At 47.3% G+C, this 27,887-nt stretch overlaps 3 protein-coding genes across 14 annotated transcripts in view; 1 reads left to right on the forward strand and 2 right to left on the reverse strand.

The window, feature by feature from the left end:
• Nucleotides 1–1,022: 1,022 nt before the first annotated feature.
• On the reverse strand, nucleotides 1,023–6,329 carry MKRN2OS (MKRN2 opposite strand). Of its 6 annotated transcripts, none has more exons than XM_054076402.1 (4): nucleotides 6,039–6,329; nucleotides 5,219–5,268; nucleotides 4,205–4,367; nucleotides 1,023–1,251 (listed from the first exon to the last, which is right to left on the reverse strand). In XM_054076402.1, exons 1-4 carry the CDS (start codon nucleotides 6,242–6,244, stop codon nucleotides 1,032–1,034), a joined length of 639 nt encoding a protein of 212 aa, XP_053932377.1. In that variant the 5' UTR covers nucleotides 6,245–6,329; the 3' UTR covers nucleotides 1,023–1,031. The 6 variants fall into 6 exon arrangements, with proteins under 6 accessions (XP_053932377.1, XP_053932378.1, XP_053932380.1 ...); XM_054076403.1 differs by having other exon boundaries at nucleotides 5,957–6,098; XM_054076405.1 differs by lacking the exon at nucleotides 6,039–6,329 and adding an exon at nucleotides 5,510–5,936.
• Nucleotides 6,330–6,462: 133 nt separating this feature from the next.
• Nucleotides 6,463–19,039, forward strand: MKRN2 (makorin ring finger protein 2). The gene is made up of 8 exons (XM_054076401.1): nucleotides 6,463–6,608; nucleotides 7,880–8,008; nucleotides 9,599–9,777; nucleotides 10,495–10,799; nucleotides 13,092–13,306; nucleotides 14,761–14,871; nucleotides 16,234–16,378; nucleotides 17,064–19,039. Exons 1-8 carry the CDS (start codon nucleotides 6,583–6,585, stop codon nucleotides 17,205–17,207), a joined length of 1,254 nt encoding a protein of 417 aa, XP_053932376.1. The 5' UTR covers nucleotides 6,463–6,582; the 3' UTR covers nucleotides 17,208–19,039.
• Nucleotides 19,040–19,184: 145 nt separating this feature from the next.
• The window catches only part of RAF1 (Raf-1 proto-oncogene, serine/threonine kinase), a 91,228-nt gene continuing 82,525 nt past the window's right edge, over nucleotides 19,185–27,887 (reverse strand). For all 7 annotated transcript variants that reach the window (XM_054076395.1, XM_054076393.1, XM_054076391.1 and 4 more), the window contains 7 exons: nucleotides 27,541–27,625; nucleotides 26,731–26,907; nucleotides 25,693–25,739; nucleotides 24,159–24,277; nucleotides 22,674–22,805; nucleotides 21,109–21,243; nucleotides 19,185–20,245 (listed from right to left, as the gene is read on the reverse strand). In XM_054076395.1, the coding sequence (XP_053932370.1) occupies nucleotides 20,105–20,245; nucleotides 21,109–21,243; nucleotides 22,674–22,805; nucleotides 24,159–24,277; nucleotides 25,693–25,739; nucleotides 26,731–26,907; nucleotides 27,541–27,625 (836 nt within the window). In that variant the 3' untranslated portion in view covers nucleotides 19,185–20,104. The remainder of the gene's footprint in view (nucleotides 20,246–21,108; nucleotides 21,244–22,673; nucleotides 22,806–24,158; nucleotides 24,278–25,692; nucleotides 25,740–26,730; nucleotides 26,908–27,540; nucleotides 27,626–27,887) is intronic.

Below are 27,887 nucleotides of genomic sequence, written 5' to 3' on the forward strand. Positions count from 1 at the left end.
ACGTGGTGTAAGCAGCTGGAGAAAGGGGCAGAGTCAGTGAGTCTGTGTATATGGTGTGTAAACCTAGGGGTGGATAGAATCCCAGTCACGTATGGTTGCTTTTCTACCTTTGAGGATCCAGGACTTATGCCTTGACTAAAAGCAGCTTGCTTTGCAGACATTACTAAAAGGAAAAAAGCTGAAATTATCCTCTTAAATGAGAATGTAAGGAAGGCGAAATTACACAAAATTATGGGCTGCACAATCTTGACACTTGCAGTGTAGAATGTAATGCAGAATAAGTAATGCAGAATAAGTAAAGTATAAATAGGTAAATCTGCTGCTGGAGGATCTTGTTCATGTTTTTAACTTAAATTTTATTTTGTTAATTTTGAAAGTTTTAATTCAAAGATAAATGCTGAGGAGTCTGTTGCTTGTTATAGCTAGGAACAGATACAGACACTAAATTGTTATCATTTGTCTTGGTTTGAGGAATAAATGTACAAAATGTAAAGAATAATTGGAAAGTATATCTGGCAAAGAGACTGGATTTATTTGCTGTTATATTTATTAGCAATTAAAGTAAAGGAAAATAGCTTTGCATGTAGTGAATCTGCATTAAGTCATGGACTTTGGATTTCAGTAGCACACAAGCACAAATTCCCTTTTATTCACTCATCAGTAAAGAAACATGACAGGAAAAAAGCTGAAGTGCTACATCTTAAGTTATCACACTTAATTTGTTGAAACCCTTAATTACACAGCAGTTATGATTTCTGGTATGAAGTGTCTGGGCAGAACAGAGCATATAGTGAATATAAATAGGAAAACATTTTTCCATTTGAATAGTTCCCATAGAAATTTTCTGTATGTCTGTCATTTATCCAAATGCACGAGTTCAGTTTCCTGATCTTTCCATGATGAGTAAGGCTAATTCTGTTTTTAAATATAGTAAAATATAGTAAAATAGATCATTCACCTTAAACCCTGAGAATGGGAGTGTGAAGACTTCCTGTTCCTAGTGCGTGTTTTAATGTTGCAACTTGTCATTTTCAGCACTGCTTTTCTTCATCAGGAAGGGGTACAATGTAGAAATCGTTAGCTGTTAGCGCCCGATGCAGAGTAATATATTTGGAAGCTTTCTTTGTCTGTGGGATTACAAATTTCTCCGTGAATTCACTTTTACTCATTTCCCGTTTCCCTTGTGCAGTCAGTATGCTGTTAATAAATGCCAGCGCGTATGTGTAGCAGTTGTGGTCATGTTCTTCATATCTAGGAAAAACATCTCGTAAGAGTTAGCATTAATCCATCAGTAACTTTTACTGAGTGAATAAGGAAGCACGTGCTTGCCAAGAACTATCACCACTTTCCTTTAAAGCTGGTGATTAAATATACTCTGTTGATCTCAAGTTGTGTTTTCCAGCCAGGGATGCTGGAAACTGGGAGCATAAAAAAGCAAACAGAGGGCTGCAGACTTCACAATAACGAGTTCTTATTTTTTATGCTTATTTGGATTTTCCTTTGGCACTCCTATCCTGAAAACTTCTTCCTGCAGCACTGATGTTAATTGTGTGCCATCACAGGCACTTCTTTCAGTGTGGCATTAACTTGGAAGCTTATTGACAATCAAGTAAATTCTGTCACTAGTGTGTTGACGCAGTTGCTTTGCGGTGCACCAGTCACCTCCCGCTGGCAGCAATTCGTGCCGGTTGTGCAAGGACAGAGGTGCTGAATAGGACGCACTGCTGTTTGAAATGTTCTTGCCTTTTCCTTTTGCCCCTGCTCCCCTCACCTGGCAGCAGATGGCACCTACCTGTTCCTTTCACTGTCAGAAGGCTTCTCAGATTCTCCCAAATATTTCTTGTTGGACACTAACTACCTCAGTCATTTCATTCCATTCCCTCACCGGTCAGAGCTGCTTTCCCCACTGGCCCTGTGTGACCAGTGGAAAAATTTCACCCAGACCTGCTCAGGCTCCTGTTTGCCATCTGCCTAATCCTTGAGTTTCTCTTCCCTGACTGCCTCCCCCTGTGTGAGTTCTCCTTTGTCCTTCCTAGGCCTGCAACACATTCCTTGCCTAGTCAGCGGCTCCACGGTCTGTGTGGCCAGGGAATCTCCTGTGAAGCTTGCCTGTCAGCCCTGGCGATCCATAGAATCATAGTTGGGATCAGAAGGGACCTCAAAGCCCATCCAGTCCCACCCCCTGCGATGGGCAGGGACACCTCCCACTGGATCAGGGGTTCCAAGCCCCATCCAACCTGGCTTTGAACCCCTCCAGGGATGGGGCAGCCACAGCTTCCCTGGGCAGCCTGGGCCAGGGCCTCCCCACCCTCACAGCAAAACATTTCTTCCTAAGATCTCATCTCAATTCACAGGGTGTTTTGGGAAGACCTGAGGACTATGGCTACCAAAAGCAACCTTGTGGTCCTGAGCCCAGTTCAGCTGTGCTCACTGTTTTCTTCAGAGCCATTTGTCAGGAGCATTGGAAGTCACCTCCCTTCAGTAAACAAGCTGTGCGCTACAGCGTACACACTCTGACAAAATAACTGTTAAAGATAAACAATCCTGAGTAACTTCAGGGGTGGCCGTCATCGCTGCACAGTGCAGAACATCTGGAAGTGACAATGAAAAAATCCTGGGTTCGCCAGCTCAGGGCTGAGGCTGCAGAGCGCTGCAGCATGTCTGGATAGCTTAAGTGTACACGAGCGCTTCACTGAATTGCTTCCACGATTAAGCAGAGCAGGTAAGTTTTCATTTTTGTATTTATAATGCACTAAATTCTGTAACACAATTTTCATTACCAGCTGTGACTTCAAGTTCCCAGCTTATCTTTGGGAAGCCTGTCTCTATATCCCAACAAGCAAACCCAGTATCTCCCAGTCATTTTGGACACTGTTGGTCCTGGCTGTGGCTGCAGATCTTTGCTGCTGTTGTATTACCCTCCTTACAGTAAATGAAAGGCCATCAAGAAAATCAGGATCAGGCTTGGCCTGAACCCAAAGGAGTTAACTGAACTTCATAGAATCAAGAATAGTTTGGGTTGGAAAGCACCTTAAAGATCATCCAGTTCCAACCCCCCCTGCCATGGGCAGGGACACCTCCCACTGTCTCAGGCTGCCCAAGGCCCATCCAACCTGGCCTTGAACACCTCCAGGGATGGGGCAGCCACAACCTCTCTGGCCAGTGTCTCACCACTCTCATGGTAAAGAAATTCTTCCTTATGTCTAGTCTAAAACTGCCCCCTTCCAGTTTATACCCATATCTTCTTTTAAGATATTAAATTTTCAGCAGATTGGTGGTCAAATCCATTTGTTTCCTGGTTCTAGTGAGATAATGTATCACCTCTGAGGTGTTGTAATTGAGCAGGTACAGAAGTACTAAAACCTTCTGATTTGTCATGGGGTTGTTTTTCTTTCCTGTTGGATGACCCCTGCATTCATCAAGGTAAACACCCCCCGGAACTGTGCTCAGACAGGCTGCTTGTTAAATGGATAACGGTTCAAGGACCGGTGTTTCCATCATCTGGCCTGGTCAGGCTTGGTGATGCGGCAGCGCGTGTTTTAGCTGGGCCGTACGACTTCTAACGCTGTCAGCAGGCATTAACCTCATGGCAAGCCACAAAGAACTGTGCGTTCTCATTGGAACGTAAAGGTTTAGTTCAAAATACATGGAAGCCTTGCTGTATTCAGCTATTCAAAGCAATGTTAAGAACCAGCTGGAGGAGCTGGAAATGAGCCTGTGTTTCCCATTTCTGATCACTGACAACAAAGAAATTGCCTGGCAGTAGGAATTAAGAACCATGTCAGTAGGGTCACCCTGTGAATGCAAACACACCTACAGCTGATGAAACCTAGGAGGAACAATTACAGAACTGTGTCTGGCCTTCTCCACTTTTGCACTCAGCACCGTGCTTTTAAAGGCCACATTTCACTGCACTGGGGCTTTTTTCGCCCACAAAATCCCTTTGTTGCTGAAGAAAACTTCCCTAAAATGATCTTGTGTTTTTTATTTTAGAGGTTTTACATTCCAACGGATGAGTTTGTTACTTAAACCACACCCCTTCTGTTGAGCAAGGCCAGTGAGTTTCAGGACAGCCTGACAGCATTTAGACTGGTTTATTAGGAATGCGTGTTCTGATGGAGCAAGGCTCTGAGCCCACCACGGAACAGCCCAATTTACCATCCCAGACTAAAAACTCCTCATGCATCAAGCTGTTATTACATACCTATGAGGAAGCCAGGCCTCTCCCACAGAAAACTTTTCTAGGAGCTCATCCCATTGCTGAAGCAGCCCAAACATGTCTGGCTGTACTAGAGGGATACTGATGCACTGTTCCCATCCCACTGCAGCTCTGTGAATGCCCTCTTCATTGTAGTGGTACACCACGCCTGGAAACAGAACAACACACGGTCAGGCAGCACAGTAGAATTGGATCCATCGCCTTGGCTTTTGTGTTTGGTATTTTTAAGTGATGAAAGCTGCTACTAGTTTTCCCTGCCGCCATTCCCTTTTAGCCAAGCTATTCCCTCACTTCCCACCAGCGGCCTTCTGCGGCTGCAGAGCAGAAAAGGCAGCCCTGACTTCAGTCAAAACACCATTCTCATTTTTACAGTGTAACTAAAGATACCTTTTCATAATGAACACAACTAGAACAAATTGGACCACTTTTATATCAAATTAACATCTCGGGTGGGTTTTGCAGGGTGGGCCCTGCTCTTGGAGAACCTGGGATGATTTTTAATGTGGTGTTTTTACTATGGGGATTTTTTTTTTTATTTGTGATTATAATTAGGGGTACTTCTAGAACTAGCAAAAACTTGTGTTTAAGCCAAAATTTCCTGAAACCTCTTTTAAATGTAAGCAGCCTCACTTTCGAGTTCCCATCACCTGTCCATTCTGTGCTGAGCAACTCCTTGGGAGGAGAGGTGCATGGCTTTGAGCGGAAGCGATGTGTGCTCTCAGCTGCACGGTGAGAGGTATTCTTGGACCCAATACCTTTTATCTTTGATCTCCACTACCGGTTCCAATACCTTGAGCACCCTGAGGAAGCGCAGGCTCTCCAGCAGCAGAGCCTTGGGTATTTGGGTGTTGCAGCTGTGTTTTTAGGAGGTTTAGGATGCTCACAGAAAATGCTTAGGGAACAAGAGGGGTCCTGCATGGGCCCAAACAGGGCACTCAGCGCGGACACACAGTATTGAAGCAGGGCAAGTGGGGGAGGCAACCCTGAAGCCCTTTTTACCGTTGCTGTTGGATATTCCAACGTGGAGGTCAGACTTCCCGTCGTATTCTCTGGAAGAGAAGCAGGGGAGTTGGCAGCAAGGGCAGAGGGCCGTTCCTGGGACCCATCCTGCACTGCCGCTCCTGCAGCTGCCGGGCCCCACGGAAAACAGGGACACGGCGTTTACTTCCCTCCCCTCAGAGAGGAGGGCAACAGGGAGATGGCATTTCCCTGCCCTCAGAAAAGAAGGGAGCAGGGAGACAGTTTCCCTCTCCTCGGAGGGTAGCTAAGCAAGGAGACGGTGTTTCCTACCTTCCCTCAGCAGAGGGCAACAGGGATATGGTGTTGCTCTCCTCCCCTCAGAGGGCAGACAAACAGGGAGACTGTGGTTCCCCCTCTTTTTCTCTCAGAGGAGGAAGAAATAGGGAGGCAGTGTTTCCCTCAACTTTCCTCAGAGAAGAGGGAAGCAGAGAGACAGCATTTCCCTCTCTTCCAAGGGAAGGGAAACAGGGAGATGGCATTCCCCTCCCCTATGGGAAGCAGGGAGATGGCATTTCCCCCTCGTCAGAGGGTAGGAAAACAGGGAGACTGTCAAGAGAGGAAGGAAAGGGAGATAGTGTTTTCCCCACCCTTCCTCAGAGGACAGGGAAGCAGGGAGACAGCGTTTCCCACCCCTTCCCTTAGAGAAGAGGGAAATGGGGAAGAGGAGGTGGCATTTCCTTCTCCTCAGAGGGAAGCGACACAGGGAGACAGCGTTACCTGCCGTCCCCTCACGGAAGGAGGAAGCAGGGAGGCGCTGTGTCCCTCCCCTCAGAGGAGAGAGCGGCGCCCCCCGCCCTACCCGAGGAAGGCGCCGGCCGTGGGCCGCAGGAGGAAGGCGCGGGGCTGCCGGTGGCCGTGGCGGAAGGGGCTGGGGAGGCGGCGGGGCGCGGCGAGGAGCCCGGCGCGGGGCAGGGCGCGGCCGCAGGCGGGGCAGCGCTCCGGGGCCCGCCGGCAGAAGATGGCGGCCCCGCAGTGCTGCACCCGCAAGATGCCGCCGTCCGCCATGGCAACCGCTTCTCTGCGGCCGGCGGCACTCTGCCCTACCCGCCCCGCCTCTCTATTGCGCCGCTCTGCCCCACCCTCTCACTCTCTCTATGGCATCGCTCTATGGCATCGCCCGGCGGCGCTCTGCTCTACCCGCCCCGCCTCTCAGTCTCTCCATGGCATCGCCTGGCGGCGCTCGGCCCGTCCCAGCGCGACTCTATGGTGCGGCGCGGCGGTAAATTGTGTCCGTGCGGAACCCTGGGGCGGGAGGAACTGTGTTGGCTCCGCCCCTTCAGCCGCGGCGCAGCGGAACCCTGGGGCGCGGCACGGGCAGCCGGCCGGGCCGGGGCGGCGCGAGGATGAGCACGAAGCAGGTTACCTGCAGGTGGGCGCAGGGTCGGGGTTGGCCCGGGAGGGGCGGGGGCGGCAGGGAGGGAGCTGGGCCAGTGCTGGGCCTCGGGACAAGGACATGGAGGGGCTGGAGCGAGTCCGGCGACGGCAACGGAGCTGAGGAAGGGGCTGGGAGCGGTGATGGACCTGGGGCAGCTTGGTCTGGAGAGGAGACCTCATCGCTCTCTGCAGCTCCGGAAAGGAGGGGGTGGTGGGCTGTGCTCCCAGCTAACAAGGGATGGGGTAACAGGGAATGGCCTCAGGTTGTGCCAGGGGAGGGTTAGTTTGGATTCCAGGACCTGAAAGGGCTACAGGAAAGCTGGGGAGGGACCTTTTATGAAAGCATGGAGTGATAGGACTAGTGGTGATGGCTTATGAGAACTCATCTGGAGTATTGTGTACAGTTCTGGAATCCTCAACAGAGGAAAGATTTGGCACGAGTCCAAAGGAGGCTACAAGGATGATCCGAGGACTGGAGCACCTCCCACACAAGGACAGGCTGAGAGAGTTGGGGTTGTTCAGCCTGGAGGAGAGAAGGCTCTGAGGAGATGAGATCTTAGAGTGACCTTCCAGTACCTGAAGGGACTACAAGAAAGCTGGAGAGGGACTGTTTACAAAGGCTTGTGGTGATAGGATGAAGGGCAATGGATATAAACTGGAGAGGGACAGATTTAGACTGGACATAAGGAAGAATTTCTTCACGATGAAGAGTGGTGAGGCCCTGACCCAGGTTGCCCAGGGAAGCTGTGGCTGCCCCATCCCTGGAGGTGTTCCAGGCCAGGTTGGATGGGCCTTGGGCAGCCTGAGCCAGTGGGAGGTGTCCCTGCCCATGGCAGAGGGGTTGGAACTCGGATGATCTTTAAGGTCCCTTCCAACCCAAACCATTCCATGACTCTATATTAGGAAAAGCTTCCTCACTGAAAGGGTTCTTGGGCACTGGCAGGGGCTGCCCAGGGTGGTGGTGGCATCCCCATCTCTGGAGGGATTTAAAAGGTTGGCAGAGGAGGTGCTCAGGGATGGTTTAGCAGTGGACAGGTCCGGTTGGACTCGATGATCTCAAAAGTCTTCTCCAACCAAGCTGTTCTACGATTCTGTGATCCCTGGTGGGCACAGGGAGCCATCACGCCCAGGTGCAGCCTCCTCCCAGGATTCTGTGTCCTGAGGAAGGAGCATTTCACCCAGGAAGCACTTGTCACTTTCCTTTGGGAAGCAGGACCATCCCTCTCTACCAGACATCTGTCTCTGACTAGAGCTGCTTCTCCGCAGGTACTACATGCAAGGAGTGTGCCGGGAGGGAAAGAAGTGCCTGTTCTCACATGACTTAGCGACCAGCAAGTCCTCCACCATCTGCAAGTACTACCAGAAGGGACAGTGCGCCTACGGGACTCGGTGCAGGTAAAAGCCTCAGTCTTTGGAGCAGTCAGTTCTGAAGAACCAGGCACAATAATCAAGTGCGGTCAGCTTTAAACTCTGGGCAATCAAAGATCAGGAAAAGATCTGACTTTTTAGCTGACCAAAGAAATGAAATAATACATTAAATGTGAGCTTTTTCTCCCCTGACCAAAACCAGCTTATGGATGCAGTGTTATCGTTCTACTCTGCCTTGGCTTCATCAATTACTTGACTGTGTAGAAATTAAACTTCACATTTCACACCTTTTTTTTATCCAGTGCTTTTTATAGTCAGCCCTATTAAATAAAGCAGTGCCTCAGATGTGAAGCTTCACATGGAATAGTACTCAGCTGCAATTTGCTTTCCGTGTGGCTGAAGTGGTTGGAAGCAGGCAGTCTTCCACAGTGCTTTGTTCAGGTCTCCCGGTGCAGCGTCCTTCAGTTTCGAGGAGTTTTCGTTCTATCTTGGAACAAACAGGTTTTTTTGCGCTCCCCTAGGTTTGGTGGGAAAGCTGGACATAAACATACCTTTTCCTGAGGGCTTTTGCGTAAAACTCCTTGAGAAAAGCTCTAATCAATACAACACTGTGCTTTAGTTAACGCTGTTACGTTCCATCAAGGATGTGCCACAGGGGCTCCTTGGTGGAAAGATCCTGTCGCAAGTGAGAAGCCGGTGTTGGTACCTCTTCCCCTGGCAGGAACAGGGGATCTCACGGCACCGCCGTGGTTGCAGCAGTTTGGTTATATCGTCTCTCCTTTGCGTGATTCATGGCACCAGATTTAGATGGGGAGACAACATCAGTGATCAGTGCAGCTTCTGTTAGCTGCTCGCCCTGGATCAGGAACATCTACCGTAGGTGATGGCCTTGTTGTTCACGGGGGACACATCTTATGCGACTGGTTTGCAAGGATGGCTATGAAGCATGTTTGTTGCTGTTTCACTCCAGGTGTTTTGCAGAGTTTGGGGTTCTCGATGCACTGGGTGTTTCACGCAGGTCTGCGGGCACATGCAGGTCCAAAGTACGGGATCAGGAACAGTTGTGGAGAGGATTGTTCCCGTCCAAGCCAAATGTGGCTGTGCTGGGCCGGCCTCTCTCTGCACTGACTGCTGCTGCTCCGCAGCTGGAGGATATTTCTGTAGCTTTGGTGCACATTTCAAGTCCTTTTTTATCCCTCCTGCAAATACTGCAGCTTCTCCTGTGGTGTGAGAGCACAGTCCGAGTGTTGCTGCTTGCAGGGGGAAGCAGAGATCACAGAATGTCACTCCCATTTGAGCAGCGTTTTCATGTTGCCTTTCTGAGCAATGCCAGCAAACTTGTTTGTGTGAACAGATGACGAAGATCTAATTCAATGTGCACATGAATAATGTTCTTTCAGCTGTGCTGGCATCTCTGGAGAAGGAAAATTTAGGTGTGCTTTCAGGGACATTAATTTTTTGCAGCTGAGAAGCCTTTTAGTGTGGCTTTGAAAGAGACCAAGCAGTTCTGTCAACTTGTCAGTACAGTTTTGTTTTGTTTAAACGTTCCTCAGGGCAGATCCTGCCCCTGTGCCCAGGTTAGTCTCTGTGACACTTGCTGTGCCTCTCCTTTGGCAGGTATGACCACACCAGACTCCCCGCCTCGGGGGCTGCAGCAGCCCCTGTGCCGCCCCCTCTCTCGTCGGCAGCGCTGCCCAGCCCTCGCCATCCCCCGGCGCACGGCGCCCCGGCCCTCCGGAGCAAACTGCAGGAGGCCGGCAAGCGGGAGAAGAAGACGCTGGTGCTCAGGGACAGAAGTGAGTGCGAGTGGTGCTGAGCTTCTCCATGGTGCTTGGTAGCAGTTAGGTACTTTGTCTGCTTTTATTACTTGAGTTCTGTGGACAATCAGAGAGGTGCCCATCCTCCCGGACAAGCCTCTTCCCTGGAATCGCTCGTGCCTGTCAGCACCTTTTAATGACCATGCTCTTCCCTGAAGGGTGGCTTTGATTTTGAGGGATTTTTTTGGGTCTTCTTTTGTTTGGCTTTGTGTTTTTTGGTTAAAATGTCTCTGCCCCTCGGATCTTTTTTGTTCACAACGTGAGGACATTTCAAGTGGTAAGAAACCTGGCTCCTTTGTGTGTGGCATGTGCCCCAGGGAGGGTTGGGCCAGCCCGTAGGGACACAAGCACGGAGGCATCTGGGCAGAGGAGGCCGGACCTGCCGCCTGCACGCTGTTCCCCCATCCCAAATGGCCGAGTTGCCCGCACGTGAAATGAGAGGATCTTTTCATCCTATTTGTGAACAAAACCAGCTGAAAACCAGCTGAAGAAATCTTGAAATCAAAGTTTTTGTAGGTAGTTTGTAAAAATTCTCACGATGTGTGAGCAAAAGGAGCTCAGAGATGAGATTTCATTAAGAAAAAAACATGTCTTTAGAAAAACACCTTGGTGATCATTGGAAGGGAAGTGTGTGGAGCTGCTCATGGAGGTCGTGTGGTGTCTCGTGTACCTTATATTGTGTTTCTGTTCCCTAAGATCTTTGTGGTTTGAATGAAGAAAAGCAGAAGCCCAGTGCCACAAGTGATGTGGTGTGTTGCAGTGACCAGAACGATAACCTGGAAATGAAGCCCCATTCCTATTTGGAAGCTATTTGCAGTGGTCTGGAAGATCCGGCAGCTGGCAGCTCCTGTGCTGACAGAGAGCAGCTGTGCCCCTACGCTGCAGCGGGAGCGTGCCACTTCGGAGAGCGCTGCCTCTACCTCCACGGAGACGTCTGTGAGATATGTGGGTTGCAAGTGCTTCACCCCTTCGACCAAGAGCAGAGGAAGGCTCACGAGATGGTAATGTTAATGTGAAATCGGTGGGAGATCTTTTGTGCTCAGTGCAAGATATGGGTTGTTTGCTCCAAAATCCAAAGCTGTGCTTTGTAGAAGAGCCTGTTCCTCCAAAAGGCTTTTATTTTACTGTTTAGCTAACGATGAAATGATTCTAAGAGTGGTCTGTTTGAGCATTTGGGGATCAATTGGTAACAAAGGTGCAGATAGCCTTGTACAGCAATTTCTTTTTTTGCATTTCATAGAACGATAGAATCATAGAATGGTTTGGGTTGGAAGGGACCTTAAAGCCCATCCAGTTCCACCCTCCTGCCATGGGCAGGGACACCTCCCACTGGATCAGGCTGCCCAAGGCCCATCCAACCTGGCCTGGAACACCTCCAGGGATGGGGCAGCCACAGCTTCCCTGGGCAACCTGGGCCAGGGCCTCACCACCCTCATGGTGAAGAAATTCCTCCTTATGTCCAGTCTAAATCTGCCCCTCTCCAGTTTATACCCATTGCCCCTTGTCCGATCACTCCAAGCCTTTGTGAACAGCCCCTCCCCAGTTTTCTTGTAAAAAAAAGTACCTTCAGGTACTGGAAGGTCGCTCTAAGGTCTCCTCAGAGCCTTCTCTCCTCCAGGCTGAACAACCCCAACTCTCTCAGCCTGTCCTCGTGTGGGAGGTGCTCCAGTCCTCGGATCATCCTTGTAGCCTCCTCTGGACCCGTTCCAACAGCTCCATCTCCTTCTTACGTTGAGGATTCCAGAACTGGACACAGTCCTCCAGAGGAGGTCTCACAAGAGAGGAACAGAGGGGCAGAATCCCCTCCCTCCCTGCTGGCCACGCTGCTTTGGATGCAGCCCAGGACACGGTTGGTTTCTGGGCTGTGAGCACACATTGCCGGCTCATGTCGAGCTTCTCATCAATCAGCACCCCAAGTCCTTCTCCTCAGGGCTGCTCTCAATCCCATCATCCCCCAGCCTGTACTGAAATCGGGGATTGCCCCGACACAGGTGTAGGACCTTGCCCTTGGCCTTGTTGAACCTCATGAAGTTCTTACAGCCCCACTTCTCCAGCCTGTCCAGGTCCCTCTGGATGACATCCCGTCCTTCCAGTGTGGCAACTGCACCATTCATTTCATCCTTATCAGAAACTTCCCTGCAGCCTTTTCCCTGAACACCCTAAAACTGTACCGGGAAAATGTCTTTAGCAGCTCACACCACATCTCAGTGCGGAGGAACTGTGGCTGCTGGTGTGGTGTGAGCTCACCAAGTGGTCTGCGAGTCACCTCCTCTCGGTTGTGGCTGAGTTCAGGGCAGGGTCAAGTAGGGACACACTGAATGGAGAGCAAAGGTTTTGGAGCTGACTTGAAGTCACCTGGCAGGAGGGACCAGATGGAGGATCAGTTGGGTGAAGATGGGCGTGAGGGGTGACTGTGTGCCAGGTTTAGGTCAGGGCTCATGAGGAGCAGGAGTTCTTAAGGGTGAGGAAGAGAAAGACCAGCAGAATGACTACTGGTTACTGAATCATAAACCTCTCCAGAGTCTGGAGCAGAATCCAAGGGGTTAGAGCCCTCAGGTGTTGTGCAGCCAGCCTATACTTGTGGAACCTGCCCGAGTAGGTGTTGTCCCTCCTGCTGGGACCTGGCTGATACCTGGCAGGGAGTTCTATCACTGCTGCTGTTGGCCAACACGCCGCTACTAACATGGAGTTATTTTGCATTCTTTGTTGTTATTACTACTTTAATTTAAAGTCTTAGGTTTATTTTATTTGTCAAGTCCTGAGAACTTTGAAACGTGGGAGGTGAAAGTGTGCGGGTGGAACCACCAGCTCTCCGTGTAGTGCTGTGAGAGCGTGAGTCGGTTATTGATTGTCACTGCCGGGATGCTGTGGGGAGACGTGTGGTAGGAAGGCCTGTAATGAGAGAGCAGCGCCTTAGCTAAGGTCAAGCTTAGCGCCCAGTGTAATGTCTTGAGTGTGGCAGCCAACTGGATGCCCAATTAGATGTATTTTTAGGGGTATTTGAAGCACCTCCTTGTGCAATCTCTATTCCCTGACAGAGATATGGAGAGGTGTAAGCGTGAGTGCTTGAGCAGCCTTATGTCTGATGCTCCCGAAGCTGTGCAGAGCACTGAAGGGCTGAAATATGTGATTGAATTTAATGATCTTTAATTTAAATGATGTTGATGAAGGGTAGAAATGATGGTCTTTGCCAGTGGACCGTGTTTTTCCTCTAACAGGTCCTTTTCACAGACCGTTGTGTTTTACAAGGAACAGCCTTGACTGCTGTAACCACGATGTCTCTTTTGTCACAGATGTGCATGGCGACCTTTGAGCATGACATGGAGAAGGCCTTCGCCTTTCAGGCGAGCCAGGACAAAGTGTGCAGTATCTGCATGGAAGTGGTGTACGAGAAGCCATCAGCGTCCGAGAGGAGGTTTGGGATCCTTTCTAACTGCAATCACACGTACTGCTTGTCCTGCATCCGGCAGTGGAGATGTGCCAAGCAGTTCGAGAACCCCATCATAAAGTAAGTCAATATTAACCAGAGTCTCTTCTCTGTGGGCTTGGTCAGTGGGACGGGCTCTCTGCTCTGATTTGACTCGCTATGGAGATAAAACTGGTGACAAGGGGTTCTGTAGCTGTAAGTATTAATTTAGCCATTAATGGAGCTCAGAAAATCCTGGTCTAAGTGCTGGCAAATTCCTGGGCGTTGGAGCATGGCTATGAGAAGCCCTGCCTTCAAGGTGAGCCCGACGTGTTGGGTATCCCTTGGTAACGGTTTCCGTGCGTGCTGCGCTCCTGTGTGGGCAGAGCTTGGTAACTCTGGGTGTAATTTGCCCTCTTTCATTGCATTGATGGTGGGGCGGAGTGCACACGTGGACCTGGGAACAGGTGGGACCTTGTTAACCTCTGCCTCTCACAGTACTCTGCGCGCAAAACTAGTAACTCCTTTTTTTCTATGTATGTGCCTAATTAGGGCATTTTTCTCTCTACTGTAGCTTTCTCGAGCTAAATGTCCCACTAATCACACATTAATCGGTATCGGAGTAAATGCCTTCATCTCCCAGCTCTATAAAAATGTATGCCAAACACATCCCTCCTCAGGTGAGAGAATTTAAAACATCCAATTCGGGCAATTTACTTTTTGAGCATCTTTTTCAGAACTCCCTGTTACAAGCGTGCTGAGGAGCAGGTGGGAAATACTTTGTCTTCTGCCAAAACGGGCTTTTCTGCCTGACTTTGATTAGAAATGTTATTGGAGTGGACTTTGGCTCATTAGGACATAACCCATACCAGAGTTGAGCTCCTGCAGGACAGGAACTGAGCTGCTCTGCCTGCAGTAGGGACCAAGAGGGCTTTCTTCCAGAAACACCGCCCTGGAATCCATTTTGAGTGTGGCTTAAATACTGATACAAATTCTTCAAATGTGTTTTTTTACATTTCTCTCTGGTGGTGACCAGACCGGTCATGGCCGAGTTAATCCAAAGGAGGGACCTGGCTTAGTTCTAAACACAATGTCTGCTGGGACAGAGGTACCTTATGGGATTTACTGGGAAGATAAAGCCTTTCCTAGGCTTGTTGAGGCACCTGATATTTGGTTCTTGATCTCGATTCCTCATGTAGAAATCCATCTTGTAACGCCACTAGGGGAACAACAACTCACTGCTGGCAGAAGTCAGGTTACGTTTCAAGAGGCAGAGACCTTCCCTTGTCTTTTTTCAACCAGTTTGGCTTTCTGCTGCGTGGGAGCTGCACCGCTCGCCTCGCAGTTACTGTTTATTTCTTCCTGTTGGGATTAGCAAATGCTGTTTCTTTCTGCGTGTTGAGGAAACACCTGTTACTTTATTTCAAGGCTAGAAAGGCACACAAGGTACCACAAACCCTGACTGAGCTGTGTTGGAGTCTTTCATTTGCAACTAATGACAAGTACGTGCGTGTTATAAATGCGTGAGGTGGTGTGTTTTGTCTCAATCCATTAAGGTCTTGCCCGGAGTGCCGTGTGATATCCGAGTTTGTCATTCCCAGTGTGTACTGGGTAGAAGACCAGGAGAAGAAAAACGAGCTGATTGAAGCATTTAAGCAGGGAGTGGGGTAAGTGCAGGAACCACAAATGCTGTTCACGTTGTCCTTCAGACAAATAAACTGAGGCCGAGGCGATTGGAGTGCCTGTGTGTTTAAACTAAACATTGGGCTGCCTTCGGAGGTGGGTTTGGCTCTCGGATAGAAGAGAACACAGACAGGCTTTGCTGAAGAGCCCAACTCAGAGTAAAATGTTGTCTGGTAGGTAGGGGTTTATGAGCAGATCCTTTGGCATTCCATTGAACTTGAGGATTTAGAATTGCGTGGAATGAGAAAGTGCTGATAAAGAGGAGTCTCAACTAAGAGCAGGGGTTGTGCCAGCACAAACCCATTCCAATTTATTTGCCAGCATGGGACGAAGTACTCAGACCTGGAACGGTGGAAGTCACAGACACCTTGTGTTACAAACCAAGACAAATTCATTCCATTTTTAATGCGCTGCCTGGCTGGGGCGTTTAGTTGTTCACGTTGCTTTGCTATTGTTGAGCTTTCTTGTCCATTGAGTTGCTACTGGAAAGACTGTAGAGGCAACAGCTGTCTTGGGACTTGGTGCATATTAAGTTTACAGGTTCAGTTGACAGGCTGAGAGAGTTGGGGTTCAGCTGCAGAAGAGAAGGCTGCGGGGAGACCTTAGAGCAGCTTCCAGTGCTGAAAGGGGCTCTGAAAAGCTGAGGTGGGGCTCTGGATCAGGGAGGGCAGGGAGAGGACGAGGGGCAATGGTTTTCAGCTGAAAGAGGCAAGATTGAGATGAGCTCTTAGGAAGAAATGTTTTGCTGTGAGGGTGGGGAGGCCCTGGCCCAGGTTGCCCAGGGAAGCTGTGGCTGCCCCATCCTTGGAGGGGTTCAAGGTCAGGCTGGATAGGGCTTGGAGCCCCTGATCCAGTGGGAGGTGTCCCTGCCCATGGCAGGGGGTGGCACTGGATGGGCTTTGAGGTTCCTCCCAACCCAAACCATTCCATGATTCTGAGTTGGGTCTCTGTAGTTTCCTCTCCAGCTGTTCTCCATTGCAGAGTGCCCCCCCAGCCCTGCTGTGTGTGCTCTGCAAGGAACACAGTTCTCTCTGTGAACACTATTCTTATCAATAGATGAAGTGGCAGAACAATCAAGGGAGGAATGCTAGAAAAATACTTCACTTTCCCGGTCTTAAGCTATTTTAACTTCTTTTTAGTTACAATTCTGTTCTATGTATCTTTTGTTCACTTTCCCGTCTATTTTGACTGCTGTCAGTCAGGGACCAATAACCAAATCACCATGTGTAACAGGAGCGATGTCTTGCAGCACCAACTGAGGCTGAGGGAGCAGCCCTGGAGAGTGAACTGTAGCTACCGTCCTGTGAGCTGAAAGCAATTAACTCTCTCTCTCCTAATTAAACCAGGAAGAAACCCTGCAAGTACTTCGAACAAGGGAAAGGGACTTGCCCTTTCGGAGGGAAGTGTCTCTACCTTCACGCTTATCCAGATGGGACACGAGCTGAACCTGAAAAACCACGGAAGCAGCTCAGCTCCGAGGGGACTGTGCGGGTAAGGGAATTCCCCACCTAAGGGCCATAAACCCATCTGCTGAGCGGAACGGGCACCGCTTCAGGGGGTTTCATACCATGGGTGGCCTCAGGGAGGCAAAGGAAGAACACCTCCCCTTCCCTCGAGGCCAGGGTTCATTATGAGGGAAAGGAGAAGGCACTTTTCATTGAATGGCAGAAATTTGGTACTGCTTTATTTTTCCAGCCAGTCCATCTCACGGCAAACCTCTCTTCAAAGGAATTCTGTCTTTAAATCTTTCAGAACATTGAAAACTCTGCTGCACAGCACTGGCAATAAGACCAGAGCCTTCTCAGAGCCGGTTGGGTGTTGGCCACTGCCCGGCAGAACAAGGCAGCCCTGATTTCTACAGGAATCCCGGTGGCTGGTGCCCCTCCCTCTGCTCGCACTGTAACACCAGGGAGCAGCTGGCACCAGGCAATAAACAGTGCCACGGGCAAAGCCCGGCACAAACCCAGCTGCTGGATCTCAATTTATGACTGTTTGTTAATAAGACCAATAAGGGAGAATATCCAACCTGGCCTTGAACACCTCCAGGGATGGGGCAGCCACCACTTCCCTGGGCAACCTGGGCCAGGGCCTCACCACTCAGCGTGAAGAAAGTCTTCCTAATGTCTAGCCTACATCTGCCCCTCTCCAGTTTACATCCAGTTTTCTTCTCTTCCAGTTCTTCAATTCTGTCCGCCTGTGGGACTTCATCGAGGACAGGGAAGGTCGGACGGCAGCCAGCACGGATGAGGAAGTGACAGACCTTGGAGAACTTTTCATGCACCTTTCTGGGGCCGATGAGGACTCTGCTGCTGCTCAGTGAGGAGACCTGGAGGTGCCCTCCCTCTCTGTAGCGATCCAGCTACTGGTTTAGCAGTGCTTTTCCTTCCTCCAGCCCAGTAGAGTGCGTGCCCTGTGGTGACATGTGCAGTCCTGGTAAAGTTTTCAGGTAGTTTTTGAGTGGCAACAAAAATACTAAAATATATTTTAAAAGTTAAATTGATTGCATGATAAAACCCTTAATCCAAGAGGGTTTTCTCCCTCTTCGGCCTAGCAGAATATGCTGTCTTGTGAGTTGAGTGGTAGCATAAATACAGCTCCTCTCTTACCACTTAAAGCTTAAGCAGTTAAAAATTGTCACTGAAAAACAGAACACCCAAAAGTGATTTCTTTTTCACTAGATCAGCTAAATGTCTGTATCTTCAAAGACCCACTGGGAATCACAGCCAGTGTAGCTTTTTCTTCCTTAAACCAGGGCATTAGGAGCTGATTCACAGTAACCTCACAGTCATACCTGGAGCTCAGAATCGCACTGACCATATGCTGCCAGCGAGGAGTTCTGTCCGAGGACCTGGACGCGGCCCTCGGAGCCTCGCCACGTTCCTCCCTTGTTTTACAATAACCAAGTGCGGTGCAGTAGGACGCGTCTCTGGGAGCTCTGGCTGTAAAGCGAACCCCATCGCTGTGCTTGGGCAGCGCAGTGCTGGATCAGCACATGATGCAGCTGAACGTACAGCTCAGACTGCGCTTGGGAACTGGATTAGGAGCGAGCAGCTCCTTCCAGCAGTCGGCGCCACAGTAATATAGTTACATCTGCCTTCAATTTAACTCCTTCAAATGTATTTAATTAGAAGGGAAACCTTGATTCAGTTTAAAAGAAGTAGCCAAAATTCAATGAATTAACAGTAATTTTCTGATTTCTTTCTGTTCATCTTGGATTTGTAACTCTACAACGTAAATAATGTCAGTTAAAAACAGAACTATTAGTTTTAACTGCTGCTCTTCTTCCTTTAGCAGCGGGGCTGACTGAGGGCCACTTGGGCTGCTCCCTCTCCGGATGCCTCTGGCACAGGGAGAGATTCCCCTCTGCCGGCACTGTGGCTCTCAGCGGGCCCACGCAGGGTCTGGGACAGGATGCACTGCAAAACCCCTGTCCAGGCCGGCTCCTTCTCCAAAGCCACTGGTTCCAGCTGCCCCCACACCTTTTCCCAATCAAGGAGAGCAACACTAAAGGCCCAGGAGGTGTGAGGGAGTAAGGCACATCTCTTCCAAGTTAACAAATATCACAGTCATTTAGGTTGGAAAAGACCTTTAGGATTGAGTCCAACCAGAAAATTGTTACTCAACTTTATTTTTGTTAAAAATTTAATTCCCGTCTGTGATGCAAAAGTTTTGAGCAAAACCAATCCAATTGTGAGATTTGACAGAAGTTAATATTGGCGAGTCATTTGTATTAACTTTGCAATTAAAGTAAACATTCAGCCTGGACACAAGTGAAGCGGCTGTAGGGCAGCGAACTGCTCAGGCACAGGCAGTGCCTTCTCCAGCCCACAGTGTTAAACAACCCCAAAACTTCATTCCAAGAATGGAAACCCAGCTCCCATTCTCTCCCTAATGAACACCTGTAGACACAATGTTGTTTAGAAATCAATTCTTAGATTAAACCACCTGCTTTGTCACCTGTGGGGTCTGGCCAAGATCAAACACTCTTCTGCCCAAGCAAACAGCAGGTTCAGAGGAGATGAAGCACAGAGCAGAAGCGGCGCAGTTAGAGGCTCAGCCATCCGTCAGCACAGGGATCTCCCACACAGGTGCTGCTGAATGTACACAGTAGAATAAAAAACACATCTCAAAAAATGTGATTGGAAACCTGGAGGCCGTCAGAGCAGTTCTACTTGAACTCCTCTTGCCTGTCCTGGTGACTTGTTGTTCAGAACGTCCTTTTGGGTTTTTCAAGTCCCCATGTCAGGCTGCTAGGCCGAGGGTTACAGCATTAAATGATGACGTGGACTCTCAGACCTAAAATTTAATTTATTTTATTAAAATAAGATAATCAGAGGAACCTTGGCTTACAATAAATGCATTTTCTCAGGAGCAATAAAAACAAAATTAAAACCCAAATCAGCGAGAAGAACTGTCAGTTTCCTCTGGATAGTGCATCTCTTGGCCGACAGCTGCAGCTGGGATGAAGACTACACTCGTTTTGCAGAAGTATACGGATAATGTTAATTAGCCTTTTTGCAGCCAGGAACGCCCGTCCTTCCGCACTGCCACCTCGCCAGGCTGCAAGGACCAAGTCCCTAGTACCAAAGTCAGCTGCTGAAGTTATGCCGATGGGCTGGCCGGCCTCCTCCTCCGAGCAGTATGGGTCAGAACCATCCGTTCTTTTGCAAGAGTTTTTTCTATGTGCAAAACTATTTTGTGTTGAATTAGCATTTTCACTTATTTCATCGGCTTGTGATGAAAGCTCTCGGGCAGGAGCTGACCTGCAGGCAGTTTCTCCTCTTCCCACTTCAATACGGCGTGGCCGGGGGCGCCCGCAGAGCGCCACAACACATCTGTCCCCTAACAGTAAGGCTTTAAAGAACTCCCAGTTATCAACCGATTCAAAGCAATCCAATGCTGCCCAAGAAATGTCCATCTCTTCTGTGTAGGGGAAAAGTAAGGCTCAAGTGCATCTATTAAAAAAATAGTAATAGATCTCTTGATTTAGAGTCTGTTAACTATCCCAGTAAAAGAAACTGTAGAAAAGGCCATGATGTGGAGCTGTGTCCCTGCAGGATAGGAACTGCAGAAATCCTTAGCAGCTTGTTCTTCAAAACTGGGAAGCAGATCATCCTGCTGGCACTGATCCTGTACACGGAGGCACGAAAAGCACAACTTCAGTTATATCTGTTCCTTTCCCACCACTGGAGAGAACCAGGGAACGGGAGCACGATCCTAGAAGGTGGGCAGTCTCGTGGATGTTAACGTGCATGAATTGATGTCCTCTGTGTGGGCAGCGCGATGCAGAGAGGGTTCGGAAGCACTCCGATTGATTTTGGGTAAAGAATGTTGCAACAATTCAATGGACGAGAGTATCTGAGGGAGACACACACAAAATGAGAAGCGGGCTGCTTGCAACTGCTGGTCTAAGTCTTAAACTTCCATTTATTACAGCCTAAAGCACGTCTTTAAGAGCAAGAGCAGACTGGAGGCACTGAAACCAGAACTGCAGGAACAGGCTGTGCAGGTTCCCTGCCCCGAGTCTGAGCTTCAGGGGACAGGAGGGCCCTTTTGTTAGTGCACAGACCTCATCATCCATTAACAAGCATCTACACAGTTCTCCAGCAGAGGCACGGGAAGAACTGCCCAACAAACAGTCTCTTTAGAAAACAACACTGAGAAAGACCTTTTATTTAAACAAAGTTGTACTTGACTGTAACAGCAAGAAGGTGGGTTTTTTTCCCCAAATCTGCTGATATTTAATTCCAGCTGGTTTATAATTATAAGAAAGTACCTTCATCATCCTCACAGTGAAAGTCTCCTTCGTAAAAACACCAACAAAGGCTACATGAATTTAAATCCCTCAGTGGATTTTGTTGGCTTGTGTGGAAGGAAAGGAGGATTGGTCTCTCATTTTCCCAAAATCTACACTACAATAAGATGTAAATATAAAGCCAGATTTGTTATTGTTCTGCATCTCTGAAGCAGGCCAGCGGCTGGAGCAAGTGGCTCTAACGCTGCTCGCGTCTGCAGGCACAGCGCTATGTACAGGAGCTGTGTGTGACCGGAGTTACACAGTGCCTAAGGGAGCCGGGTCACAGAAGATGCATGTATGAATAAACACAAACCAGGAAACCCGCTACACCTATAAACCACAACTCTTGTCCGTGTTGAATGCTTTGTGTGGTAATGGCTATTTCTAACATCCTCTGAAACTCGGGTACAGAACACACACTTACTTGTGGAAAGAGAGGTCGTTCTTCCCTAACCTTCTTCAAGCAATCCGCCACCAGCCTCTTCATCGCCTTGGGGCAGTTCTTGTACAGCTTGCTGAGGTCAGGAGAAGCGTACCCTCGGCCCACCATGAAAATAATCTGGAAGAGAACAAGCATGGAGCACAAAATCAAAGCTGTGAAAGCTGGTTCACTGGCTTCAGTGTCCCGAAGTCGTGAAACACTGAGCCCCAACAGCACCTGCACTGGCAAAGCCTTCTAGATTGGTCCCGGCTGGTAAACCAAACTACAGTCCTGCTTTTGGATAATGCAGGATGGGATGGGATCGGAGTGACACTGTGGTCTGTAATGCTCAACAAGCGAAGGCACCATGGCACATGGAATGGGACAGGAGAAACTACCCGATGCGGACGTGACAGGGCCTGGGCTTGGACTGTTTCAAGACAAACAATACAAGATGTTATTGGTGTTGGAAGATAGAGTTTATGGTTTAGTCCAAGCTGATACAGTCGTCGTTTAGGGTTTTCATCAGAGTTCCAGTAACTTAATAGTGGATTATTTAATCCTGATAAGACTGTTATCAGGTAAAATCGTGGTAGGTTGGGGGGAGGAATTGGAGGGCTTTGCTGGGGATAGGAGGGGTAAACAGAACTAACTATGCTAGTGTTTCTTTCTCAACTAATGCTGTCTCAGGAAAAAACAGGTCAAATACCAAGTTGCTAAAATAAGGTCTCAGTGGTGTTTCCCCAAAATACTCTGCCCCTCCCCAGAAAACGTACTGGAGGGGCAGGTGTCGCATGTTTTGTGACAGTAACCATTATTAAAGCTCACACAGAACTTCAGTATTACGAATTAAACCCATTCCAATATCCCAGTTTGCAGAAAAACTTCAAATAAGACAAACCTCCTGCAGTGGACAGAGCTGGCCTCTCCTGCCTGGAGCACAGGCTGTACAGCCCGACAGGGGCCTGTCTCTAAGAGTCTGTCCCCATGCACGCACCAATCCCATTATTGCATCTTCATTTAACAAAAGTGACGACAAAGCCCACAAACCACTACTGAAGAGCAGCAAACAGAGATCAAAGAGATGGAAGTTCAGGCCTCAGCGTCTCCTGTGTAATTACTGGTTGATTGGTTAAGGTTACACCTTCGTCAAGACTAACTCACAGCAGTGAACACACAACACTGAAAGGTCTGACAAAAGCCACTGCTTTTTTTTCCACTTAGTAAACAGCAGAGATGTTGCTGATGTAAGAACAGTACGTTTAACATCACGAGGCCAATTTCACAGAACCGCAAATAGATAAACCAAGATTTTACTAAGGGAGCAAAAACTTTAACCTGCAAACACAACAACAGGGCACTTAAAATGTATAGTGTCTTTCCCTTGAGTAGCTGTCATGCCGATATTTCAATAAACATTCAATTATGCAGATTTACTGCTGAAATAAATCCTATTGTGAACATTTCAACTCCTGTTTTGCATTTGTCTTTGTCTTTATGTTCCTTAAGGACAAAGAAGTGTTCTTTGCCCAGAAGTAAACCGCAGTGCTCTGCAGGCTGTCTCTTACCTGATCCCGGTTGTTGATGTGGGAGTACGGCAGCTCTCCTGTCATTAGCTCGTATAACACTATTCCATAGGAGTAGACGTCTGACTGGAAACTGAACGGGTTACTGTCCTGCATCCGGATCACTTCGGGGGCCTGCAGAGGATGGAAAAAATAAACTAACTAAGAGCAATCATTGAAACAGAAAGCAGAGAGAAATGGGAATGGAGAGAACAAGCTCAACCAAAAATCAGTGAATAAAGGGCACCTCAAGGCTCCGCATGAGTTTTGCCTCAGGCTCTAGAGAAGTTCAGTCAGTGCTACTCTACATCTTATTAAAAAAATTAATAAAATTCTCAATTGAAAAAGCAACACTTTAACAAGTATTTCACCATTATAAAAATAACTATTATTCTGATTTGCAATATATTGACTTTTGTTATACCTCACCTACGAGCCCAGTTCTTAAAGAAGTATCAGTGTTAAAGGGAAAAAACATGCAATTCTAAGACAGACTTGATCTCTTGCACAATTGATCCCAAAGCAGTTACAGGAAATGTGAAAGCCAAATGTGAAACAGCTTCTACTGGAGATCAGGGAAGAGATGCAAAAGCATTCTCGCATCTTTGCAAAACAAAGCAAACTTATGAAGCTAAAGAATTTAAAAGAAACAAGGCTGAATGATCTCATAAAACAAAATCTAAACCATCGCCATCTTTCCTGTTGACTAACATTGCTTCCCCTCTAAAGCAGAATTGCCGAGCAAAGCACTGGTTGAAGTACAACAAAAACTCAGTAAGAGATTATTACAGCAACTTCCAAGGAAACAGGATGGGCCTTCCTTTTACCCGGTAACTCCACAAAGGCTAGAAATGACTGAAGAGAGAAGCGCAGGGCTTTGTTCCATGATCCGCTGCCTATCTACAGCAGACAGGAGGGAAGCTGGTTTAAAATCCTTTCAGGAAAAGATGGAAAAAGCTTTGCCTTTTTTTGCCAAACAAAAATAGTTTGGGTGAAACTTTAACCAAATATTTTGAGTGCTAAGTAAGACCCTTTTGCATAATTCTAATGATGCCTTCTACCTGGTAACAAGCAACTTTTCCATTTACCATTTACTTTATTGAAGTCCCACATTTGAAAAGGTAGGAAACAAATTTTGTCTGGGTGATTTTTGGAATGGTGGCACTGCCTTTTAAGTTCTGGCAGAAGAGAACCATAAAGGCAGTTGTTGGGAATGTTCTTTTAGATTCCATCAACTTCCAAGGGGACCCAAGAACCTCAGTACCTCAAGTGACACATGGCCTGTCACGTAAGCAAGCACTCCAGCACTGCACCCTTCAATTCCATCTCACTGTACAACCAGAACAGAAGGCTGCGAAGGACTAACACTGTATGTTGATTCATTTACAGTTAAAAGCTTTAACTGTTAAAAAGTCAGTTTAAAGTTCAACTGACAAAACATATCACCAGAACAAAAGCTGTTTAGAAGCAGTAACACGTTTTGCTCACCATCCACAAGATCGATCCAGTGGGCTGCTCCACCTGCTGGGATCCACTCCACCGGGACTTTACAGTAGCCAGACCAAAGTCTCCTATTTTCACGGTGAGGCCTTCATGAAGAAATATGTCTGAACATTTGTTAAAGAAATCCTGTACAATGCCTGAGTAAACAGTGCTGAACTCTGACATGGTTACGGCTGGTCAGGGTCTCACAAACGCGAGCCAACTGCCTGAAAATACCGATTATGTTTTTTAAACCTGCTGTGAGTTGTACCTTAAACAGAGGAAAAGGAATTCATCCATATTTACAGAGTCATCATTTAAGACCAAACAAGACCAGATGTTTCAGCATTATTTGTGCATTTATCTACGGTGAGTTGGAAATCATCTGTGTTAAATAATGAGATCAGTAACTGCAGATACTTAAGTAACTGCAGATACTTAAATAACTGCTGTCAAGAGACACAGAGGGAAACAATACAGAAGTCATCACAACTCAAAAAAGAAAGCTAAGGAAACCCAATTACAAGTAGAAACAAATATCAAAATACAGCCTATTTATATAAAGCGCTCTGGCAGATCAAGATTTGCCTATGATTTAACTCTTTCAACTGGCAACACACAAAGCTGTGCTATCTGTAATCCATCTACCTAACACGTCTGTCCGCTCAGACTGACAGCCAGCGCCTGCCTTGGCAGCATTATTTTAACAAGATATCATTGCACTGTTTCATTTAAGAATGTCTTAAGCTCAAATAGGTGATTCAGAAACATGAACATGACAAACTCGTAGCTCTCAATTCCAGGCCAGGAGAAGAGCTAATTTATTTCACAGAAATGGTTATCAACATCAGAATCCCAAACTCTGACTTCCTACTTACTAAAATAATTACTTTTCTAGCTTTACTGAAAACGGGGATTCCCTTACATTATGGAACTAGTGAATTTGGCATATTTCTTTATGATGGCATTTGCAAACCACCTATTCACATTTTATGAAAGGCAGTTACAATACATGAAGACATCAGTTCTCATTTTTACTCCATGCGCATTATGTAATTTTTATTTTTGCAAGGGATATTATGGCAAAAGGTTGCCTTTTTTTTTAATTATAGTAAGATTCTTTGCTTTGTTTCTGCCAGTCGTGTGAAGGTAGTTCAAATTTATTACAAATACATGGGAAACAGTAACAAAACCCACATGTGCACACACGGATCAGCGTGCACACACACAGCTATCTCCTATCACGTAAAGAAATAGTGCAGCATTTGGAGAAGTGCATTAACACTGTTTAAGTAAAAGACGACACTTTTGGAGCACACCTGTTGCACATCATCTTTCATCTTTATCACAGCTGTTTGGTAAGCAAGCATTATATTCTATGGAAGTTCTACCTAAAAAGTAACTCCTTATTCCTCGATAGGAATTACTCAATATTAGTTATGTACACTTGAAGGAGCTAATTTTACTGCCCCAAAAGCTCTGTATTGACACCTAATCACTCACCCACTAAAGGAACCATGTTGAAGTTAGGAAAGGATACTATTTGATTTCATGTCTCTGTGGATGATGTTCTTTGCATGTAAATAGCTGTGAAAGAAAAAGCAGGGAAGTGCCGTTAGGAAAGCTGTTCACATACAGCGAGCCTCTCAATAATTCAGGGGCAGACACGGCATTACTGTGCTACGCATCCAACCACTTCACAGACCTCCTGCTTTAGGGGGTTTACAGGATGCAGCTGCTTTGGGAGAAGAGACACGGAGCACATGCTAGGCTGCCTTATGCATTACAGAAAGCAGAAGCAATGCATTATATCAATCTCGGGAAGAAAACGAGTCGCATCATTGTCATTTAACTGTACAATACACTACAGAACTGGGTGCTGTCCTCACATGCATGAGATCTGTATGCTGTGTAAGGTTCACTCTTTGCACACTGTGTACTTTGCAGCCACAATACACATTCCTAGTTCTCTGGGTGTCTGACTGGAAACCTGGATCCTGCTCTACAAAATGGGCGCGCTTTGACAGCAGAAGCCAATATCAGCATCTTCCATTACAACATGTACTGGCAGAGAAGAGAGGTGTGACCGCATCGGCTCAGACACCTGGAGAACACTTCCACACCACTGCTGAGTGTGTGAGTCCCACAGCCGCAGGACAGGAACAGCCATGCCCTCATCTCTCAGAGGTACCCTGAGTATAAATCAGCATCTGCCAAATGCTGCAACTTTGAGGTAACTTAGGGAAGGAAAAACAGTTAGTGTGATATTTAGAATAGGATCTCATCCCACACATTACAGTGAGAGCTCAAGCTACAAGTTTTTCTGATAAACCACAGGAAAGCCGACTGTTAAACGACCAGTGGTCTAATGCGAATTAAGGCCAGAATCCATAGGGTAACACTAAATGAAGGACAAATGCACACTTCAGTGCTGAATTAAGGCTGCACAAACCCTGTATTTGGTGTGCCATTTTGACTTGCTATTTCAGCACAGTAACTCCATCTATTAGGGCTTGGGGAAGAGAAGGGAAACACCGTTCCGAGAACAAAAATAGCCAGCATTGTTTCTCCTACTTACTCCATTCCCTGTGCTGTCTGCCGAGCAATGTCAATGAGCTGGAACATCTGGAACTTGGTCTCTTGGACATGCAGGTGTTTATACAGACTGCTTCCTTCACACCACTGTGTAACAATGGCCAGGTTATCTTTAGTCATGTAGCCCATGAAGAGCAAAATATTAACATGCCGAGTCTTCCTAACAGAAAGGAAGAAAAAAGAGAAATCAGTACCTCTATGACAAATGTTTTCACGTTCTCTTAACAACACATCCCTGGATGAAGAAATCTATTGCAGCTTTTGAGTCCAAAACCAGGAGTTTCCTGCAAAATTTCTGCTAAGGAAATGTGTGGGTAACGTTCATTCTTAAAAATAATAAAAATATGCCACCGTTGCCAATTCATAATCTTGAAATGACACCAGATTATCAGAATAACAGAAATCACCCCAAAAGTTGTGAAAAGTGACAACTCTAGACAGATGGGTGAATGCCAACAGGAAACGAAAGGGTGATGACCAGCTCTGAAGGAGTTAACAGATGAGAAAATAGTTCTTGTGTACTCTAACTGGTCCAGTTTCAGGATCCATATCAGAGACTTAACCGGACACCACAAAACCAGCATTTACAAGCAGAACACAGTTATGGAGATCACAGCATACATTTTTTGGAATAAAAAAGGAATGATGCTGCCATTTTAGAAGGTACAGTTCAAGTATTCTGCCCAGTAATGAGAATTATGGCAGAATTTGTTAATCCTCACCTTTTACTGCATGTCAAATATGACCTGAACAATTATGGGTAACAAACGTAGCAACAAACCAACCAACTCACCTTAATACAGCCACTTCGTTTCTGAAAGCCTGGAACTGTTCTGGGGTTGGATCCACAACCTTTAGTATCTTCACTGCTACATCCCCTGAAAATACATTTACCATAAAAGTTACTAAAAAGGCAGATTTCCCACCACCACCAGTAAGACTGACACACACTAAGCTTCTACCTCCTAATTTCCACAGAGTCCACCCCTACTAATCTGTACCTAGGCAGAGATTTTCCGGCAGACATGCAAGCTGCCCTTGGTTCCAAGATACCAAGCAATTCAGCTACCAAATCTCAGGCTAATAAAAGAAGTTATTAATTGTTCACATCCTTCCCTTAAATTTTGTAATGACTATGGC

This window comes from Cuculus canorus, chromosome 11 (assembly GCF_017976375.1).
Source record: "Cuculus canorus isolate bCucCan1 chromosome 11, bCucCan1.pri, whole genome shotgun sequence".
Taxonomy (NCBI): domain Eukaryota; kingdom Metazoa; phylum Chordata; class Aves; order Cuculiformes; family Cuculidae; genus Cuculus; species Cuculus canorus.

What these genes read in the sequence shown, in the direction of transcription:
- MKRN2OS (XM_054076402.1), bottom strand. Translation starts at nt 6,244, where the DNA reads ATGGCGGACGGCGGCATCTTGCGGGTGCAGCACTGCGGGGCCGCCATC. An exon ending in TGGAATATCCAACAGCAACG is followed by an intron (nt 4,368 to 5,218) that starts GTAAAAAGGGCT and finishes TTCTGTTTCCAG; the next exon opens with GCGTGGTGTACCACTACAAT. An exon ending in GAGGCCTGGCTTCCTCATAG is followed by an intron (nt 1,252 to 4,204) that starts GTATGTAATAAC and finishes TGTTTTTCCTAG; the next exon opens with ATATGAAGAACATGACCACA.
- MKRN2 (XM_054076401.1), top strand. Translation starts at nt 6,583, where the DNA reads ATGAGCACGAAGCAGGTTACCTGCAG. An exon ending in TTCGAGAACCCCATCATAAA is followed by an intron (nt 13,307 to 14,760) that starts GTAAGTCAATAT and finishes CAATCCATTAAG; the next exon opens with GTCTTGCCCGGAGTGCCGTG. An exon ending in GCATTTAAGCAGGGAGTGGG is followed by an intron (nt 14,872 to 16,233) that starts GTAAGTGCAGGA and finishes TAATTAAACCAG; the next exon opens with GAAGAAACCCTGCAAGTACT.